Source organism: Anomalospiza imberbis, chromosome 1 (assembly GCF_031753505.1).
Source record: "Anomalospiza imberbis isolate Cuckoo-Finch-1a 21T00152 chromosome 1, ASM3175350v1, whole genome shotgun sequence".
NCBI lineage: Eukaryota > Metazoa > Chordata > Aves > Passeriformes > Viduidae > Anomalospiza > Anomalospiza imberbis.
This window is the reverse complement of record NC_089681.1, coordinates 43831214-43853086: the sequence shown is the minus strand read 5'-3', so window position 1 is coordinate 43853086 and position 21873 is coordinate 43831214. Positions and strand designations below refer to the sequence as shown.

The 21873-nt window shown below is 38.3% G+C and overlaps 1 protein-coding gene and 2 long non-coding RNA genes across 8 annotated transcripts in view; 2 read left to right on the top strand and 1 right to left on the bottom strand.

Annotated features, from left to right (window-relative positions):
* Positions 1 to 21873, top strand: part of LOC137473818 (E3 ubiquitin-protein ligase RNF138-like) — a 50659-nt gene that overhangs the window by 6349 nt on the left and 22437 nt on the right. For 4 of the 6 annotated variants that reach the window (XM_068189834.1, XM_068189825.1, XM_068189842.1 and 1 more), the window contains 2 exons: positions 235 to 340; positions 1129 to 1236. In XM_068189834.1, the coding sequence (XP_068045935.1) occupies positions 235 to 340; positions 1129 to 1236 (214 nt within the window). Of the gene's footprint in view, positions 1 to 234; positions 341 to 1128; positions 1237 to 2615; positions 2811 to 18931; positions 19060 to 21873 lie in introns of those variants that run through there. The other 2 variants (XM_068189867.1, XM_068189858.1) reach the window with 2 other exon arrangements.
* On the bottom strand, positions 2728 to 3016 carry LOC137473845 (uncharacterized). The gene is made up of 2 exons (XR_010999019.1): positions 2848 to 3016; positions 2728 to 2817 (listed from the first exon to the last, which is right to left on the bottom strand). It is a non-coding gene; the product is annotated as an uncharacterized lncRNA (long non-coding RNA).
* LOC137473850 (uncharacterized) lies at positions 7057 to 10147 on the top strand. The gene is made up of 2 exons (XR_010999020.1): positions 7057 to 8167; positions 9320 to 10147. It is a non-coding gene; the product is annotated as an uncharacterized lncRNA (long non-coding RNA).

Sequence of the window (21873 nt, the reverse complement as noted above, 5' to 3'; positions counted from 1 at the left end):
AGTCCAAGTCTCAGAAGAGTGTATTTAGGCATACTAATCGTAAATGTACTTTCAAACTGCAATGTGGTAGTAGCACTGGGATTCCTTTAGATCTGCTAGTATGTCAGTGGGGATGTGGGGTTTTTTTTGTTATCAAAGCAAAGGAAAACAATGATAGCTTAATTTGTGTGCTTTCTTAACACTACTTCTGAAACTCTTCTTTTCTTTTTAATACTCTTGTATTTCTGTTTACAGTGGACACCCAACCTTCAAATGCCCCCTGTGTCAGGAAGCCAATTTTACCAGACAGCGCTTGCTGGATCACTGTAATAATAGACATCTTTATCAGATCGTTCCTGTGGTAAGTAGAGCTGCTTATGTATGTTTCTTAAGCTACTTTCATTGTAATTATGTGGACAATTTAAACTGTGCAGTCGTTATTCCATATCTGTAACAATCACTGTGGTATGAGAAAGACAATGTCCTTCATGCAGTGCATTTAAATTGAGGAGTGACTTTGATGTGAAAACATTTCATGTTCAGCCTGCTGGTTCTGAGGCATTTCTGACTTAGTTGTCTCATTTATCTTGGTGTGAAACAGGCTCAGTTTTTTGAGCCTAATGCCTAACTCTTCTTATTTAGTAGTTCAGGTCTGTTTCTATAGAATCCCATTTTGTAACGTAACTACTGTTTTGTGTGAAACCCACAGTTACTTGAAAAGTAATCCAAGGTAACCAAAGGGTCTTCAAGAGAAAAATCTCTTTGGTTTTCTATTATTTACACCTGTATAGGGCATGTTATTTTTTCTTTTGTCTTACTTGATCTGCTCAACTGTATGAAAAATCTCCCAAACAATAAGTAGGAAGCAGTAGTCACTTTCTTTTCTAAATTAACTCAGACAGATATGATAATCTTTCACTCCAAAGAGAAACACTTTAGAAATTGACCAAGTTGAAATGTACTTTTTGAATTTTACACAACTGAGGAAAAGCACACTTAGCAGTATGATTTGATGTTAATGTCTTACATTATTTTGGTAGTGGTTGAGTAATAGACTAGTTATTCCTGTAGAACATGTCTTTAATGCATTCTGTATTGCCAATAACTTTTTTTTTCATTCTGTCTCTTCCCTTCCCCCTCCAAATTCAGATCTGTCCTATTTGTGTATCTCTTCCTTGGGCAGATACTAACCAGGTTACTAGAAATCTTGTTAGCCATCTAAATCTAAGACACCGGTTTGACTACGGAGAATTTGTGGTAAGCTTTTTCTTCTTTGATATGTGGAGGAATAAATGGTAATTTTTTCCTAAAAATCAAAATGCCAAATAAAAATTTTGTACTTGACATGTGCTCTGGGCATGCTGTGTTCCTGTATGGAACTCAGAAGCAGACCTGTCTGCTCTTAAACTTCCATATCAACATGTACTGCTGCTGGGAATAGGTGTTGTCAACAGTCAAACTGCTCCAAGCTGATGAGTTCAGTCTTTGGCTTGGTGTTGTCAGTCTGAACTATTTATTGCTTTTATTCTGTTTATTAGAGCAGTTTATTACTGCTGTTTCCAGGGAAAAAAAAATAGATGCTACTCTTTTTATGGACATTATTGACCTTATAAAGCAGAAATTATGAAGTTATATTCTCAGGACTCAATGTGCAGCTTGACTAGCTGGTATTGCTGCTACAGCCGCTCTTCCTGTATGTGGTGAGAGAGACTGAAAAAGAGATGTGTCACTTAATCAGTGTTTAGGTTGCCTCTTTTCAGTCTCTCTTTGAGTAAATGACCTTAAGTAGATGAAGAACTACATACACAGATGTAGTCAGTGGCTGATTTGTAAGTCAAGCTAAACATTTGGGTTCTTCGTGCGGGATCAGAGAGCTGGAGGGTTTGTGGCTTTTTCTACAGAGCTTGACAGCCTTTGGGGTGTGCAGCAGGTATAGTATTTGAGTCACAGACAGTCTTACTGGATCAGGATGGCAAAGATGATGTATCTTGTCCTTTGAGTTGAGTGAGCTGTGATAAAGACCTGAAGAGCTAGGGTTTGAAAGGAGGAATTGGGCTCTTCACCATGAGTGCATGTAAGATGACCTAAAACTGGTGATAGGAATTCTGACTTGGGGAAACTGCCAGAATTGCACTTAGAAGATTTATCACTCTGGCACATTAAGAACCTGGAGGATATTCCTGTAAAAAGTAGCAGACTTTTTGTGTTCTGTGTTTGCTTTCCCATGTTAGGCAATGTATTCTCAACAATCTATGATTACTGTTGTCTGGGGATCCCATTTTGGTTTTATTAATGGAAGATGTTATGGCTGGTTAGAAGCCCTGATAAAGAATTGTGTGACACAGTCAGCTTTCCTGAGCTGGCTGTTCTGTAATGCAGTTGAGCCAGGGAGAGCCGATGGACCCTTCTGCTTAATGAGCCATGTCCCACTCTTCTGATTCTTCTCCTGTCTCATGTGTCTCTTGGTACTTGGTACAATAAAAGATTCTGTGCAATATAAACAATCATCTAGTAACATAGAGTCCTTGTCTAGGTGCCATTTCCTGTGTAAAAACATAGCAGATGAATGATTAAACTAATGACTGTGCTGCATCTTGAGTGTTTGTCCATTTTGATGATGTTTTCATTTTGTTTAGAATCTTCAGCTTGATGAAGAAGCCCAATACCAAAATGCAGTTCAAGAATCCTGTCATGTGAACTTTTAAAGTAGAGCCCCCTTCATCTTCATACTGATTATCTGAGAGAAAATTATTCTGTTGGCGATCCGAAAGGTATATTAATAAAAACGTTGTTCAGTACCCACTTTTTGGGCTAAGCTTCTTTTCACACTCATAAGGACTTCTGATTTTGCTGAAACTCAGGCTTGACATCTTGACTGAGTTCTGCCCCTGTGGAATTAGGGACATTTTTGTAACTTCTCACTCTTGTCTTGATTTTCTCTAACTTTTACTACTCTGTTAATTACATGTTCTTATGATTAATGTAGGATGTTTTAATTCAACAAAATCAACTTTGAAAGAAAGTATCTTTAGAAAGACATGCAAATATCATAATTGCATGTTGCACTATTGGGTTTCCTCAAGTTCAGCTGTCTTCTAAGGTATCTTAAGAGATGATAATTTATTTTTTTTCCTCTTCCTGCCAAGGACGGGCATTTGTCCTGCCAAGGACTAATTTTATTTTGATGTTGTGATTTGTTTTTTACTATTGCTATGTAACCGAAAATAACAACAGCTTAAAATATTAAAAAATTTCTTTTCTGTAGATCAACAATGTGGAGCAGGGCTTTTTTCACCTTTCATTGAGAAAGAATGATGCCATTGCCTAGGAATAACTGAATCTATTTTTTCCTCTTTGGGAATAACTAAAATAGAATGCTTGCTTACTAATATGATGAGGCGTATTCTCTGTACTCCTAAGGAAGATTACATATTTTCTGAACAATTCAAGATGACATGCAAAAGGTATACTTTTTTGGCGTATGCCTGTGACCAGATCTTACTGGAGCTTTTTAAGAACTTATAGTTTTGCATTTGGAATTGAAGTTTTGGTCTGTCCTGTCTTTCATGGAAGGCTGTGTAGCTAAATAACTAAACCGGCTTCACACCTACAAAAACTTTTTATTTTTGTAAAGCTGTTTAAAACTTGTACATTTCCTGCATCTGAAGGTTGCAAAAAACTGTTGAGAAGAAAAAAACTTGCTCTAAAATAGTGACCAACATATTTTAAGAGTTCCTGTTCTAGATTTCCACCTTCCCAGCAAGAGCATTGTTAAAATTGGAGAAAATAGTAATAATGCAATTTTGAATTTAAATGGAAAATCCATTTGTAAAAACTTTAGGATGTTTTATATAATACTAAAAGGGAGAAGGGGAAAGAAGGCTGCACAGCATACATTTTTGAGTTTTAAACAGAGAGTGTTCTGAACATACACCTGTTAGGACTGACTGCATTCTGTGTTTCCATCACCCATTGTCAAGCTATTGTTATGAATGAGCATTACATATGTGGTGGAAAACATCCTCTTTTTTTTTTTTTTTTTTTTTTTTTAGTCTAGGTGGCAATTTGTAAATTTGTATGTTGTAGTATCACTTGTGCAGCCGAAGTACGGTCTACTTCTTGTGGCCTGTCTCCCTGTTGCTTTCCAAACAGAGGTTTTGATTATTCTTTAAATGCTGAGATATTTCATATTCCAAAATTGGTAAGGTCGAAATGCCTCATTTTACAATGTAATGTGTTCAAGAACTGAAAGTTCTAATTTATTGAGTGTTGGAAGTCACCTTTTCTATCTTAAATTTTTTTGAGTGTAAAACATTACTGAAGGCATTGCTGGCTAAAATTCAGAGACAGTTGTCTATTTCAAAAATAGCTGTCTATTTCAAAAACCTTGTCTGGAGCTTATATACTTTCTTACAACTACGTTTTTTGCATTTTGTTACTGTCTCATTACAGTATTTTCACAGCAGACCACACTTGGAACTTGTATTCCAATTTCACCATTTGCCCCCATATATGTCTGTGTATTCTCACTTGTCTGTCAGCTCTGGTGCTTGTGCAACCACAAACTGATTTGGAGTGGTTCACTGAGCCAACAGAAAAAAAAGTAGATTTTTACTTTTGCTCAGTAAAGCCGTCTATTAAACAGTGCCCTTATACAGAAAATAACATCAAGGTACCTGATGATGAAGTTTTACCGTTTAAAAATGAAACTACCTACTATGGTGATTTATTATTGCATACATTTCCTAAGGAGTTTAACAGTTAGATGTAAGTCTAGTTAACTTTTTTAGATTCAACAAAATGTTTATATAATCTGGCAATAAATGCCTACAGCCAATACAGATTCTGAATGCCTCATGGACCCTGGGACTAGTTATTTCTATTACTTGAATATATCTTGGGAATTGCGAGTGAAATGACATCTGTTTTAAAACTCTGGGAAACAATTTTTTCTATAGCAATAATTAGCTGTCACTTGATGCATAGTTGCTGAGCATTTTAGTCATGTTTAAATGTTGAGAGACTTGAATACACATTTTAAAGCAACAAGTGTGTATTAATGCAATACAAAAAACCCTTTCAAAATGTTTATCCTCTTTACTTAAAATCTGTATTGGCAGGTGCTGCCTTGCTTAAGATTTTGTACTTCTAATATTAAGAGATTGCATCCAATACTTTCACTAGGATAATGTTTAATGAAAATTAAATTATTTGAAGATGTTGCTGCTGGTCATGATCTTTCTCACTGAAACTCAGACATGTGCAAAAAGCTGTGCATTTGTGATGGATGATGCCCAAAACCTGAAATCTTTACTAGAAGATTGCTTCTTAACAATGTTTTCATGTTCACGTTGCATTATGTATGGTTTCAATGTGTTATGTTTGAATTATACCTTCTGGGTTTTTTCCTATTAAAGTATTTTATTTTCTATTTGTCTTTTTGTTGCATAATAAAGATGATCAATTCCCTTGGTGCTACTTCTTCCTTTTCACATGCTTTCTAAAACTTAAATATGTGATCAGTTGTATGTCTACACTCTTTTGAGTTACTGGAACGGCGTGTATGCTGCTGGAATATTGAGATGTGACTGGTGATGCATCTGTGAGCTGAGACAAGACACCTTATATCATACCTTGGGTATTTCCAGCAAGCAGAAAAGATTATAGGTTGGCCCAAATCTGCTTTGTGTGTATTTTCTTGTTTCCATGTTTGTTTGTTGTTCACGTGTTCCATGTAATGTTAATAGAGAAATAACATCCTAAAAGGAGATGGAAAGATGTTATGTAACACTTGGGGTCATGAACAAACCTTGTTATTTAAAGGTAGGTTTTCTGAGAAGATTTAATACTTTTCTGAAGAAAGAGTTGCCAGTAAATTTGGGCTGGTTACAAGTTTTAACCAGCTAAGTGGCAGCTAGCTTATTTATCCTTCTGCCCTTTGTTCTTGTGCTGAAAAAAACTTTGGTTATTTCTTGTGATTTCTCATTCTAAGGACACACAGATACAGTAATAAAATTGACTTAACGTGTTACTTTAAATGACAGAAATTTAACAAAACTATGTAAATTTCCTTTTTATTAATTTATTCTTTCCCCATAGAATCTAATTTTCTGATCTCTAAGTTAATCACTGTAGCTTCTGAATCTCTTTATTAGCTCTTTGTTAGAGATTTCATTTGTTTTTATTAAGCAACTCATATTTCACTACTTAGAATGCATGTGGTGTATTGGCAGTATTGTGGTTATAAGATACTTGAGCTCTATAAAACTGCCTGTTGTTCTCCAGCATTAGGCCAGGGCCTTGTTCCCAGGGAGAGAGGGGGATTTTTGTTGACCCAGTTCATCTTCTCTAACAGGTAGTTGGGACTTGAATATTTTCTGTGTTTGGGAAGCATTTCTGGGTCCCTCTTTTTTATATTTGACTTTTGTGTCTAGTGAGATTTGAACGAGTGTCTGTGACTCTGCTATAAAAGAGTGAATGGCGTATTTTTTGTATCCTTTGTTTTATGCAGAAACAGGCACACCAACTCATGACCAGTGTTAGGGGATGGGACAGTGATTACTACATGTGGTAAAGTACACATTTGTGAAATGACTGCAGAACCTGGCATCCAAGGCTGCTTTATTGCAAGACAGAAGAGCTACAAGAATATTTGATGAAGACATCTTCAGGTTTCTTTTAGAATTGGAGAAACAACCAATCAAAGGGTACAAAAACTACATAGTCTGTTCTCCATACAGTGTACATTTGCTCCAGAAATCATGTTTCTTTTGTTTCCTGTTGTGGCTGTATTTGGGAAAAAAAAAAAAGGAGACAAAATTCAAGTTGTCTACAATGAGGAGGCATTTCAATAATGCTAAAACTTCTACTTCTTTGGAAATTGCCAGACTTACTAGGGTCAAAGCATGGGGTTTTTTTTGTCTCATGAGTAGAGTAGGTCTGTACTGTTTCTTATATTTGTCAAACTTGGTCTGCTTTGGGAAGGACCAGTTTTCACCTCTTCATTTTCGAGCTCTAACCAGCCTTTTTTATCTGTAACTTTTTGTGGACATGTGGACTTAGGAAAGAGCTAAGAAAGTGAATTTTACATTTACTGCCTCAACACGACTCACACTGTTAGGAAATTGAGGGCGAGGGAGGGAGGGAGGGAGGAGCCAGCACTGCTGAATGCATTATGTGGAGTAGCATTTAATTATATTTCAAATCTGTGCCTTAAAGTACTCTGTATACATTTAAAGACATTCCTCAGCTCTGTGAAGCTGTAGGTTATTTCCCAGGGCTTAGAGATAGAATACTGTTTTTATGAAATTGCTTAATCTTATGAGGATGTGTAGTCACTGAGAAAAGTGCTTCTCACTATTCCTTTACATTCTTTCTCTACTGTTGTATTTCTGTCACTCATTTTTTCGCTGAATGACTTGGGTTAGAATGAACCTTAAAGATAATCTCATTCCAACCCCCTGCCGTAAGCAGGGACATTTTCCACCGGACCAGGTTGCTCAAAGCCCCCTCCAGCCTGGCCTTGAACACTTCCAGGGCTGGGGCACCCACAGTGTTTTTGGGTGACCTGTTCCAGTGTTTCACCACCCGTTTTCCTCTATGTGCATTTCCCTACAGCAGTTCTCATAAATATACACTACTCATTTCCTTCCCACTCCCTTTTCTCTCTTAAAGTAGTCATCAATTAAATTGCTACGATTATATTACTTGGCTACTAATTATTGTTTCATATTCTGTATGTTTTATAAGCTCCTCTGGCTGTGCCCTTAATATAGGGCTGATGTGGGCCACAGGGGTAAATACAGTAACTAAGAAGCTTAGCACCAATAATATACTGAGGTCTCCAGACATGTTTACTTCTATGGCTAGAGGAGTTTATGTTTCTCAAAATGTGTTTGCACTTGGAAAGAATGGGAAAGTCTTAGCAGATAGACTTTATTGCTTTTGAGCACATTTTAAGGCATTTACTTTGTTGTTTTCTGTACGGGGAGGATCTGGTTTAGGATTGGAGAGATTAGGATCAGGTTGAAAATCAAAAACTTTTCACAAAGCCCAGTTCTTTGATGGCAATAGCACCCTTTTTGCCCAGAAAACTTTGTGTTAGGTTCTCTGGTTTTGCAGGTATGGACTGAAGAGTGTGGGATGTTTTTTCTCCAGGGTAACTGCTGTGGCCCTACTGCCATGGAAGGTGAGATTCATGTGCTGCCTTAGTTGTGAGACTGCTCAAACTTGAGTAGTTTGATTTTTTTTTTTTTTGTCTTTCATAATTCAAACCACCAGAGGGCACTGAGTATTTTTGGGTGCTCTCTAAATAAGTATTTAAGGGTGATAATTCAATAAGTAGTTGTACTCCAAAACACTATTAGATACAGAATTTCTCTCCTGATGTTTCATAAAATACAATCAATCTTTTATGGATTTGGTGTGGGGGGGGGGGGGGTTAAGAGACTGGCTGGGGTCATTCCATTCTACAGAAAGAATACTTGCAACTTATTTTAAAATCTTAAAATTACGGATTTATGTATGTTGCTTTATTATCTGTGGCAAGTAAGCAGTGTTGCTCCCTGGACTCCACTCTGAGAAGAATGAAGTGCTTCCCTGTCCACCAGCGAACATTAAATGTGACACGTTCTTGCAAGCGCCATATACTTACAGGACCTCTCCTTGCCCAAGGGCGTTCTCCAAGTCCTCTCGAGCGCGGGCGCTGTAGTGCAGGCAGGAGGCACACGGGGGCAGCTGGGGACTGATGCATTCTGTGACAGTGACAAGGGGCTAATGCTCATTCCTGACTTCTGGCTTTGTCAGACTGCACGCTTATTATCGCCCTCGCTAATTCCATCGCCGCGGTGGTGTGAGGTCTGCCAGGTGCCCCGTGCAGGTATGCTGCGTTATCCCTTCTTAGCATTCCCAATAGTCTGGGGCTGGGACAGCCCTCTGTTATGAAGGGAGGAATTGTAGCAGCTAAGGCTTATGTTGCCTCATCTGAGAAAGAATGAAGTCTCCCTGGACTGTGCTTCTGCAGTGGCATGGTAGTGGCCAGCCACAGCCACTTGAGTAGCTGCTGATCAGTGACAGTTCGTTTCACACGGCAATCTGATTCATATTTGTCGTGAAATGTGTTTGTGTAAAAACATGTCAGACATGATTCAGCACCCTGGGAGAGGGAGGGAGGTGTAATCCTGTATGAGTAGTTATTTAATTTATGAAAGACTGTTTTCTTACACATACAAAAAATGATGGTTAAAGTAGGTCTGAAGTGGCACTGGGCAGGAAGCTGTCCAATGTTATACCCAAGTTTCTGCCATTTTCTTTTTAACCTTGCTTTTTAATTTACCTGCAGCTAAGCAGTGCAAGGAAGCTGAAGATCTGCTTCATTTTCTTGATAAACTCTTAATGAAAGCAAACCTGCCTTGTTTGCTTCTCTGCAAGCAGTTGTAACACTTGTATTTGATATCTGGTGTAATTTTCACTTTTTTTCATTACATCCCACATAACGCTTGCTAGGTTTTTAAACACTGGAGCTTCCTAACTTCAAATATTTAGGTGTTGAACTTGTAGCATTCTGGATTTGATCAAGGGTCCCTTATCTTGCAGGTTTACCTGACAACTCTTATCTTCCTTGATGCTTTTGCCTCATCAGCCAAGGAGATAAAACTGCAACAGTATCTCTGTTTGGGAGATTAACCGAAAAAGTGAGCCCAATTTGTGCAAGATAATGCAGGAAGCTTGAGACAGGGCAAGGGACAATCCACTATCTGAGAGTAATAGACCATCTAAGTATCCTCCTGCTCTTTTCACATTTGATCTATAAGCACTGCTGTGAGTGGGACACGTGATGTTCTGCAAACCAGCACTTTTCATGTTAGTTAATGAATCCATATCACTTGAAGCTGACACTGAAACTTACGATCAGACAGGTATCAACCAAATGTCAACGAGCAGTCATGAATCACCATTGTTTGCTGAGCAGTATACAGATGGCAAAATTACCAAAGCATCCCTACTGTCTTAAAGAAGATTAACAAAACTATTCAAATATGAAACTACATACCAAAAATTCTAAAAAAATCACAATATATATGGAGCTAATTTTACTTGGGTTTATGGTTCTCAGTAGTTAGCTGAAATTGAGTTTTGCAATTAAGTTCCTTTGGCTTTTAAAAGAGCATTCTTGCCCTCCTCCGCTCATTTTTCCCAATCTCTCTGCCCCCATTACTGTCTCTTCCTAGATTATTACAAAGCTTAGTAGGTTTACAAAGAAAAGTAAAACAGGTGATGCTTCCCATCTGCATTGGATGATGCCTGATGAATGTTCCTTCTTCTGCAGCAAGGCAGGGGAAAAGCACTGCAGTATGTTTATTGTTGTGCTGTGGAAGAGTCCACAGGCAACAGTGCCACTAGGAAGGCAAGATGACAGGGTGCCTGTCCCAGGGAACATGCAGTCTGCTCTGGGATGCTCTCCTTCTCTGGTGCTCGCAAAGTGAGCTCAGCAGGAGATCCAAGCAGTCACTTGCAATAGATCAGCAGCAAGCTCTGATGTCTTTCATTTTCCTGCAGCAGCATGAGAGTCTGTGGGGAGAGAAATGTAATTGACTGGCAAAAGCTCAGATTTTGCAGGTGTCTCTTATAGTTACTCAGGGCTCATTAGATAGCTTAGCACTCGTAAAAGTTGTGAAACATGTTAAAGGCAAAGAATTGCAAGAAAGGAAAAAGCTATCGACCAGTTAAAGATCTGATCATTCTCCTTTGCTTTTAGTGTTTTTATTTTTCTTCAAACTCCAGTTTGAAGATCCTTGCAATCCTTGCAATCAGGATACTGATGGTCTACTTGCATTCTTGAATTCCACAGATCCCTGACTGTGCCAAGAAAGGACATGCTTTTTTTTTTTTGCTGTCATATATTAAGGAAATTTCTCAGCCTGACCATTTACAAGACTCAGGCATCTCAATCTGCAGCTCGCAACCTGAGCTACCTTGACCAAGTGCATTCCTCAACATATATGCCCTGGTAGCTGTGGAACAAAGACTTAATCTAAGACTGCCATTCTTTTTGTTCTTCCAAAAATGCACACTGTCTATTCAAGTAAGTTGCACTACTCTTTATTAATTAATCAGAAGTAATACTACGTTATTTCTTATTATGGACCTCAGTCTTGGAGGTATCACATGGTTTTATTCATCTGGTAAGAAAAATGCAAGGAGTCCTGTAGGAAAACCCTGAAGAAAAATAAGTATATTGCCTGAACACAGACAATAAGTCAGTAATAAGGTAAGATGTTTGTCATTGTAGAGAACATGGTCACAAAAGCAGATAAGGTCTGTTGAAAAGATCTTCCGTGGTTAAGCAGAAAAAACTTCCTGAAGACTGCCCATATATGAATTACTTTCTTCTCAACATAAAATAGGCTCAAAAGCCTATTTTAGCTACTTACTGAGTGACACTGAATTTTCTGCCAAGAGCTTCTATCTTAAAAGTTCTGATGTCCTGTTATTAATATAGTATGTATTTTTCCATTGCATCTTGTTTTATGCTACCAGATGATCGGTTGAGGTGTCAAAACTCTGAGTTTATTTAATGAAACAGTGGTGTGTGTTAGCATATAACTTTCATGCCTCCTCTCTTTGGTGTCACTATATGCCAATTCCCACACCTGCTAAAATTTTCTTTAGGTAACTCACTTTTTAGCCCGTCCTGAAAGCAGCAATGGTCATGATACAGAGGTTCATATAACCCTTCATCCCTCTATATACTATTGACAAGAATTTGGTGTGAGCTCCAAATAGTGGTTGAATACATCTTAGAAGTGGGAATGGGGAACAAAGAGCAATTCTAGTGATTATTTCCATTTAAAGGGGACCAGAAAATCAGATTGTTAGGCTTTCTTCCAAAGTCAAGTAGTAAGACCAAAAGTGTGCCATTTCTGTTGAGTTCACCATCTACACAAAGCCCTTGTAAGGTACTGTAATCAAGAAACAATGGATACAGTTTTTCAGTTTTGATCATTTTTGACAAGATAAGACAATGAAGAAAAGTCAATGAAGTAAACCTTATTGTTCAACTGGTTGGAACTTGACCCTTAAGAGAAACAATGTATTGGGTCAATTGATGGGAATATAACCTGTGAAAGAAGAACAATATACAATGGAGCTGTTGTTAAAATGAAGGTGGTATCGTGAGCTGTTATGGCCTCATCTCACACTCTGGCCAAGTGTGAGATGATGTTGTAACTGGAAATGTTCCACTCCAAGAGGAGGAGATATGAGGTGTGGTTCTGGGGTGAAGGGGCTGAAGAGGATAGGATGCACTCCATTTTGATCCAGAGGACTTCTTGAAAGTGCAGCACCTGCCTGCCCCTCCCACCTGAGCACCATGCTCCATCTCCTTCTCCTGCTCAGCGTCTTTTCAAAAAACCCAGGGGTTGAGATGTATTATTTGGTACTGCGTCTAATAAAAACAAACCTGCTTTGCAATCACAGTTGGGTTTCAGGGTTTTTTGTGCACGGGCATCCTCCACAACCCGTAACATTAATGGCGATGAGGATGGGATGGCCGGAGAACAAAAACTGATGTAAAGAAAGGACAGGGCTTGGGCAGTGGGGTGCATGGTTGCACCGAGAAAGTGAAACGCATAGCTGTACTGAGAGACACTGTTCCATGTGTGCGTGCAGCATGTGGGAGGTCAAGACTTAGTCTGAGTACCCAGCTGTGTATGGGAGCTTAGTAATGTTTTCCTGTGTCCAAAGTGTAATCACTGTCATACACTTGTTGCCTGGTGTATTGTAAACATAGCTCGAGTACATTTCAGATTCCACTCAGAAGAACCCTTAGTCCTTTGCATTTGTGGTGTCTCTGGATGATACCACTAGAACAGAGTTATTGCCCTCACTATTTCTGTTGTCATTATCGTGTCCTAATGCCAGTGCATTGATAAAGATATTTCATAAAAAGGAGTCTCGGGCCATGGCTCCACCAGGGGTGCCACTGGGGTGGACACCGGAACTGTGGAGCATATTGTGGACAAGCTAGAAATTTGTACAAGTATTGAGCCCAAGCCATGGGATCAAAGATCCCATGGTAGTGTTGAAATATTAGGGAAAGTTTGTGCAAACTCCTCAAAAACGCTCTAAAGAGTGGCTTTTTCATGCTAGATGCATGGCTGAATGTCTGTTATTTGCATACAAAGTTGCAGTTGAAAAGAATACAGAGCTTGAAAAACAGACAAACAAGACAAGGGCATACAACTGCTGAGGGCCAATATAATGTTGCAAAGGCAAGTGTTTGTAGCTGCTGCTGCTGCGCTGCAATCTGAGATCTCAGTAAACTAGGCCTGTAAGTAAGGTTAAGTTTTAAATTATAAGTTAGTTCAAATGCTGTTAAGCATAATTCTTCTGTTAAATGGTTACAGTTAAGGTATAACTTAAGTTATAAGTTAAATTAGTCATAAGTGTTGTTTCTTTGTTAAATTTTTAAGTTTAAAGTGTAAGTTAAAGTACTGTTGAATGATATTAAGCTTTTAAAGCATATTCCTTTTTATCTGTGCCTCACTGTCCTTTTGTTACACACACACACACACAAACAGAGAGAGTTCCTTGTTCAATTCTGTTTTGATTGGCTTTTATTTGTGTTTGCTGTTGCTTGTTTTAACTTGGGGTGCCTTAACTGTTCTTTAAGTAGTAGAGTGAATCTTGTCAACAAACTTTGTCACTTAATATTAAATCTAGTTTTTGCTGATACCCTTGCTGATGATTCTTTAAGCAATCTCTAACTCTTGTTCATAAAATGGATGCTGGAGATTGAAAGAAATTCTTGGTGCTAAGCCCAAATTTCTTTTAAAGAGAATGTATTTAAAACTTATGCACAGGATACTAATTTGCTAGCCACGGCTACCCAGAGATGTAGTATTAAATACCCCACAGAAAGTGCATAACCAGGGTCTGAGTGTCTCTGGTATATACAGTGAATGAAGGAGGAAGGAATGAAAGAAATTATTTTTATTTCGGAACTGACGCTCTGATGTGAGATCCCCATTTGTTACCATGAGAAATTGATTGATTAAGACTGCTCCCCCAGCATATAAAATGCAATAAAGACCCTTTTGATTAATGAAACAGGAAATCCTCTGGATGAAATAATTGAAAAAATGCAGCAGCTAGGTAATCTTGGGGAATGGAACCCCTGGGGAAGTGCTGGGAATAGGAAAAAACTTGCCAACTGGGCTTTTGACACCATGCAGTGGCCACAGGCTAGAATTAAGATTCCAGGAAGAGATGCAGAAATCCAAGCAACTATTCATGATTTGTTACAAGCAAGTGTTTTTTATATTTTGCTTTCAACCCTGCGTTAGTAGCAAGTGGATTTGTAGTGTCAAATTCTATATATACACAGCACAAGAGCAGCCTTACAAGTTGCTATTTTTTATGTGTTTTGCCAATCAAAGTGTATCATGTAACTTGTGTTTCAGTCTTTTGGAGTGGATGTTTCATTATATGAATCTTAAAGTATGTGCTGCAAGTTCTGAAAGACAGAAAAGAATGTGAGTTTTTTTGCAATAGTGTTGGAGAACTACACTGAGCAGAGCCTACAGAGTGCAGGCTAATCCGTGCTATCTTTTGGGAAGGGTTGGTAGTGAGTTATCCAAGGAGCTGCCCTCAAGCTTTGGTGTGATCAGACCTAGCTGATTTCCTTCAAAGGAAAACTGGAGTGCAAGGTAGCTAGGTGACCTCTACCTGGAAGATTTTCAAGGAGCTAAGCACAATGTGAACCTGTCCACTGAGGTCCTGGTGTGACGTAGTTCATCTACTGAAAGATATGATGTCATACTGGGGTATTGCGGGATACAGAGCTAAATATCCAGCTCCTACAGCAGTTTTCTGGAGTTGTAAATGCTTCTAATGTGTATCACCAAGTTTCATCTGGTCTGAAAATTATGACTTTTTCTGTTTCCATAGCCTTGATCATTAGCCTATCCACAAGGAAAATAAGGCTTAGAGCAGCACAAGAAAATTAAAAACCATTTTCCATAGCTTGAGCTAACATTTTCATAATATTAGTTTACTTATAATTATCACTTTGCCATTTTCATACTTCTTCTATTTTTATGATTTTTAATATTATACTGAACTGCCTTCATTATTGATTTAAAACAAAACTCAGTTCATATTTCTCACCATTGTTGAATAAAACTATTGTTCTGGAAGTTATCTTTCCTCTCCTTCACAGTGTATGCCAATGTTGAAACAACACTCCCTATTGTCCCTACTGACTGTCCTTTGGTTATCATTGTGGGATGGTTTTGGCGCATATGGGCTGAATGCCTTTGGATAAAACTAAAATCCTCCTGATTAAAAGCCTCTTTGTGTAGAGGAAGAATGAGAATAGCAGAGACATTTTCAGATGTATATAGTTTTTTTTTAATTTTATTTTACCTTTGTTTCAGTGGAGTTATTCTATAGTTGCACTGTTTTAAACAATAGGAAAATTAACATCCACTCACTTCAGGCATTAGGAGCACCACTCCTTCTACTCATATACTCCCCAGTGGAACTATTGGGTCAATTTTCTTTTGAATTATGCCCTCCCTATATATTCAAGGTCCTGTGCAATTTTACTTTTGAGATGCAAAGGTATAGTATCAACCCCCCATGGAACCTGGTTCTATGGCTGCTGAGGTGATAGCAGCAGAAGCAAAGCAGGTTACTATTACCATTCCAGGGGAACATTCCAGGGTGCTGAGTACCTGCTAAACACTTCTGTCGGTGGGAGTAACAGGTGGGAGTGGGAGAAGGGGTGGGGAGGTGACTTTTCTTCTGTTTATGTTTTAGCAGGGTACCTCAGATTCATACCCACCTTGGGAAAAACGTCTGGGTGACTCTGGCGAAGGTGACCAGACCTTATGGTGCCTTAGCACTGCTGTGGCTCAGAACCCATTCACAAGGTGTCTGATCCATGATATGATATGTCCCTCTCACCGCCCACGAGCTGCAGCACTTATGTAACAGCACCCCTGAGCACCCCTACACCTGTGGTCTGTCCAGCTACCTGATTCTGGCAACAAATACCCCACCTCGGGAAATCTCCCTTTATCCCCAGACGACTTGTGGATTTTAATCACCTAGAATGCAGATAGTTATACCACCTTTAAATTTATTAGCACAAAAAATAGCTCTATAACTTGGTGGGTCAATGCCACCATTGTATTAAAATACTTCATGCTGGTATAATTCAATGACAGCACAACTAACCCTGAGTTTTAGTACATGTATGCAACTCCCACAAGGTATCATCTCAATCTGTGGGGACTGAGCCTAGACCAGAGTGCCAATGGCAATTAAATTTCCATACACCTTAAGAAAGCTAACCCTCTTATCTCCAAATATAACTACTTCAGTATGGATCCAACAAAACCAAACTCACCACTGTCATACTCAAAGCACACATGCTTTTACTCCTGACTACATAGATACAGCTAAATTCTAGAACACTGTCAAGACAATCACTGCCTCTTTGTTGGCTCTTGGGGTTGCAAGTGCACAAGGCCTCATGAGCCTGGATGGAGTTAGTTGTTGGTTAGCAAAGTTTAGCAATACTACCAGCACAGCTATATCTGATTTGTTAATTGATGCAGACAGCATTAAACAAGCTACACTACAAAATTGTGCAGCAATTGATTTTTAGCTTTTAACACATGAGTATGGTGTGAAGATTTTGATTAGGTATGTTGTATAAACTTAAGTGACCATTCTAACTCTATCATGCACAACTACAGGAATTATGGACACTTACTCAACAACTTGTAGAAGACAACAGTTGGAATCTGTTTGCTGGAGGGACATGGGGTTGGAATTGGTTGAAAAAGGGATTAGTATTACTTTGTGCCTTAAGTATTGGGTTTCTATGTATTATTTGTTGTATTTCTAGTTTAGTATCATTGAACTGATTTTTAATAGATTGCATACTGCCTTGTACTGTTGTTAGTATGGTGGAGTGCCAACGTGTTCCAACCATGGATCACATGGTCACCTGTGTCAGGGACCAAAGTCATGTCTAAGGCCCTGCCATATTTGGTCTGCTGCTGGGCACGTCGACCAGATAATGAAGAAAAGGCAATGAAGAGATCCTTATTGTTTAACGGTGGGAATTTGACCCTTAAGAGAAACAATGTATTGGGAACTTAACCTGAAAGAAGAACAATATACAATGGAGCTGTTGTTAAAATGAAGGTGGTATCGTGAGCTGTTATGGCCTCATCTCACACTCTGGCCAAGTGTGAGATGATGTCGTAACTGGAAAAATTCCACTCCAAGAGGAGGAGATATGAGGTGTGGTTCTGGGATGAAGGGGCTGAAGAGGACAAGATGCATGCCATTTTGATCCAGGGGACTTCCTGAAGGCGCAGCACCTGCCTGCCCCTCCCACCTGAGCACCATGCTCCATCTCCTTCTCCTGCTCAGCGTCTTTTCAAAAAACCTAGGGGTCGGTATGTATTATTTGGTACTGCGTCTAATAAAAACAAACCTGCTTTGCAATCACGGTTGGGTTTCAGGGTTTTTTTGTGCACGGGCATCCTCCAGAACCCGTACCAATCATCTCCCAGCAGCTGGAGATGACAACATGCAGAATTCAAGGGCTGATGAACTTGCAGAAGAAATCTTGACAAAAGAGCTTTTTGATCTACCAAACAACACTGATTTCAGAACAGTTGACACCATCATTATTGGTGAGTAGGGAATTTTAATATTTAGTCGCTTTCATAGAAAAAGACCATACCATTATAAGAACAATAATATCTACAACTGCTGCTTCTCAATGCATCAGCAATGATGTAATAGGTATGGATCTGAGCAGCTACAAATGGCTTAGCTGTCCTCATTACTTAGGATCTTTCTTTCATATTAGCTCTGATAGTTAAAATAGAATGCAACATGTTATTAATTTTGATATAATAATTTTGTGAGTCTGAATTTACAATAAAAAAATCTAATTGCCGTTCTTAATTTTTGTGTTAGTCTATACAAGTAGTTGGTCTGGCAAAGTAAAAGGTTAGCAAAGTCTGACCATACAATTACCACAAGTACCTACAGTTTAAGCATAAAAAGAAGCTGTGGCAATCCCAGCACTCAATGACAGCTTGGAAGTAGAAGAGATGGTTAAAGTTGAAAGAAATACCCAAGAGTCACAGACAGTGGTGACAGTACAATGGTACTGACATTTAAAAAAAATCATTTGAATGGAGTCTTTAAGTAATTGAGAAGGATGCCATTTTTTACGCTAGTGATAAATGCAGTGCCTCACATATATCAACACTAGAAATAGCTCTGCATTTTCCAAAAGCAGGATACCCAAATTATGTTAGTGATAGATTTTTTTATGTATATGCATTTCTCATTTTCAATTTCTGTCAAAAAAAGTACAATTATTAATATATTAATGACTTGCCAAGAGTCTTGCTAGTTTTCTGTTGTTCAAAAGGTTTTAGTGTCAGCTTTATTCTCTGAATCACAGAATGACTAAGGTGGGAAGACACCTCTGGAGATCTAGTTCAATTCCCCTGCAGTTGTGCTGCAGGATTACCTGCAGCAGATCAGTCAGATCTCTGTCTGGCTGTGTTTTGATTGTCATCAAGGAGACTCCAGAACTTCTGTAGGCAACTTGTCCCAGTGCTTAAAAACACAATGAGAAGATTTTTTTTCTTGAATTTAGATGGAATTTCCTGTGTTTCAGTGTGTCTTTCCCCTATATTTCCTTTTTCTTATTTCTATTTTATCCTGTATTTCAATTTCTCTCCAACACTTTTTCTCACAGCAGTTCTTAAAAATAATTAAAATGCTTCTGTTAGTTATTGCAATACAGTAATAATGGACTTACTTGACAATGATGTGCTTACTCGACGAGAAAAACATGGGTAAGGTGAGTTAATTGTTGTTGAGAGGACAAAGTTTCTGATTTATGATATTTACTATCTTAAATACCAACTTGGTGTAAAATTCTATCCACACAACTGTAGACTGGAGAAGAACATGGGCTTGTTTTCTGTGCCTGGGCTTCTAACCTGTCTTCTTTTTCAGGTGGTCTGGAGTCTGGTAAGAAAACAAAGAATATATATTCTTTATCGGAGTGAGAAAATAATGCAGCTTAAGAGTAGCTTGAGAGGAAAATACTTAATTATTATTTTCCAGAATCAATATAATTCTGTTATTGTCTGCATGGGAGAGATAAATGATTTCTGTTTCCTGTTTCCTTGGGGTCTTAGTGTTGCTATTTTTCATAGATTTGGCTATAGATGGAAAGAGATTACCTTGTGTTCCCCAACTAAGAAAAATATCCATTAGTATTCAAAGTTACCAGAACAAGTCTGAGGTCAAAATCCAGAACTGAAATTTATTTCAATTGTCCATGTCTGAATATTTTGGCTTTTTGGGTTTTTTTTTTTTTTGGGGGGGGGGGGGGGGGGTTGGGTTTTTTGGTTTTTTTTTCTGTTTGTTTTTTGTGTTTTATTTTATTGTGGGGGTTGTGGTTTTTTTTGGTTGGTTTTTTTTGTTTTTGTTTTTTTTTGGGGTTTTTTTGCTACAACACAATATAATTGCTATTGGAATTTATGCCTTTTTAGCTACTGAATATACTTGGAAACTTCTGCTTCCTGTTCCTCCAATCCAGCTGAAATATTTCAGGTCAAAAAGTAACAGCTGAGATTTTGATATTACCTGCCTTTTTTAGTGAAATGTAGCATTTTGCTCATGTTGGGAGGCTTTGTTGTAGAGGTCAGGAACTTTTGGTGATACACAATATAATTCAGGTAACAAACATCGAAAGGTTCGTGAAAATTTGTTTCAGCTCTTCATATCTTCAGGGTAATCTACAGAGTAAGGCATTACTTTTTATGACACTACGTAAATGCAATAACATTATTGAAGTTATGCAACATAAATACCTGTGGCAGCCTTATCTTCTTCCTCTCCACTGACCCATGCTCATACATTTCCCTAAATTAAGCTCTCAGCCTCACAATCCAAACTTTCCCATAGTCCTCCTGTATTCCCCATCACTCCAGACCCATCCTCCCCTACTATTCACACTACCTGTGCCTCTGCCCTAGTCTTTTGAAAACTCAAGCCTCAGTCTTTAGATTCCACTGCAGGCTTTGTTAAAGCCTATAGTAGGTGATACAGGGTGTTACGAAGATTCAGAAGTTACCTGACATCAAACCGATTCCTAAAAACCAGCTCTTGTGTGAGAGAGGGGCTTCTGACCACCAGGGCTAATTATTTAATTTCCATCAGTTCTATGGCCAGGAAGAGCTAATTTCAAATTTCTTGATGCCAATACTAAAATATTATAGTCTGGAAAAATCACTGGTAAGTTAAATGTCTCATCCAAACTAGATGAGTATATTCCATCTGAATAGATGTCTAGGCTAGGTGAGGTAGATCATCTTACAGTGATGCCAGGGCATCATGGTGGTGCCATAGATATTCTTGGCACATAAGAATTATCCATTTGTTTCTTGATTGATTACTGAGTGAGTCCCTTTACCTGATTTTTACATGATTATAATAGATGAGATGTTTCCCACTTGTCCAAGACGCACATGAAGTTTTTGTCAGTTAAATGTGCTCTCACAAGTGGTTTAATCAACCATTACAATGTCTTAATTCGCATGTTGTCCATGTCCAAAATTAGGGACTGATACTAAAAATTATCAGAAATTTGTGTATGTGTAGATTAGACTAAATTAGATTCCTCTTTGGCACACTTCAGCTAACACAACCTTCCTCTGCACGAGACTATGAACTGTGTATTTGTTGTGTGTTTACAATACTTTCACAGCCTAGAAATTGCATCATATGTTTTGTCAGGCTGTATTGAGACCAAAGTCACTGCCATGTGAATGGGTGATACTTGTATGCAGAGATACAACTTTTGAAACAAAGTACTTTGCTGTTGAGATTCACAGGACAAAAGACCTAGTTTTTTTTGGAACACAGTGGAAAGATGTGAAAGAAGGGATTCCTTCAGTATAAAACGTTCAGTGGCAGTTTTCAGACACTGAGGACCAGCCTGGATTTCACTGAGTTGCTGCATTTGGTATTCTTCAGTCATGGACTCACATTTTGATTTGTGCACCAAAAATACCACTGTACTCAGCTACTGATCTCAGTTTGTGGGCTTTTGATGCTGCTAGAGGAGCTTTTCCAGGAGTTACCCAGTTTGTACCTTTAGGACAGTTATACTTTCTGATTAGTAGATATGAGTACATTGTAATTTATAGTTATTGGAACCGCAGAAAGTTTTTACTCACCATTAATTGTTATAAAGGGATTCAGGCTATATGGGTGTGATTCTTCTCCTCCATCAATAATTTTTACATAAAATGCAATAATTTGATTTTATTTTTTTAATATTGCAAACGTTACTGGTAATTTCTTTTAATCCAAGAAATCTGTGTGAGTGGGAGTTTAAAAGCAAATGAAACCTTTAAAACGTGTATTGCACACTTTGCCCATGTAATTGCAACTTGTTTTACAAGCTGCACCTTCATTTCAAAACTTGAATATGTAAGTTGTGTTTTATGCACAGTGATAATGAATTGTCTTATGCAGTGATAACAAAGTGTAATGGTACGATATATGTGCATGAAACTTCAACATGTAGGAGGAGTCTACTGACATTTCAGATGTATGGATGGTTTGTCTGAACAAGATATCTGCAGTTATTAAGCTGTGTGTATATACAGTTGTGGGGTTTTCTTTCTAAAGTCCCCATCCTTATTCCTCATGTATCAATGTAAACCTGAATGATACCAGTTAATTTTGAAATGTGAGATCAATATCAATCCTTCTGCATTTGCATCTGCCCAACTCTGAAAATGGAGTCAGTCACTTTTCTGCAGTGATACT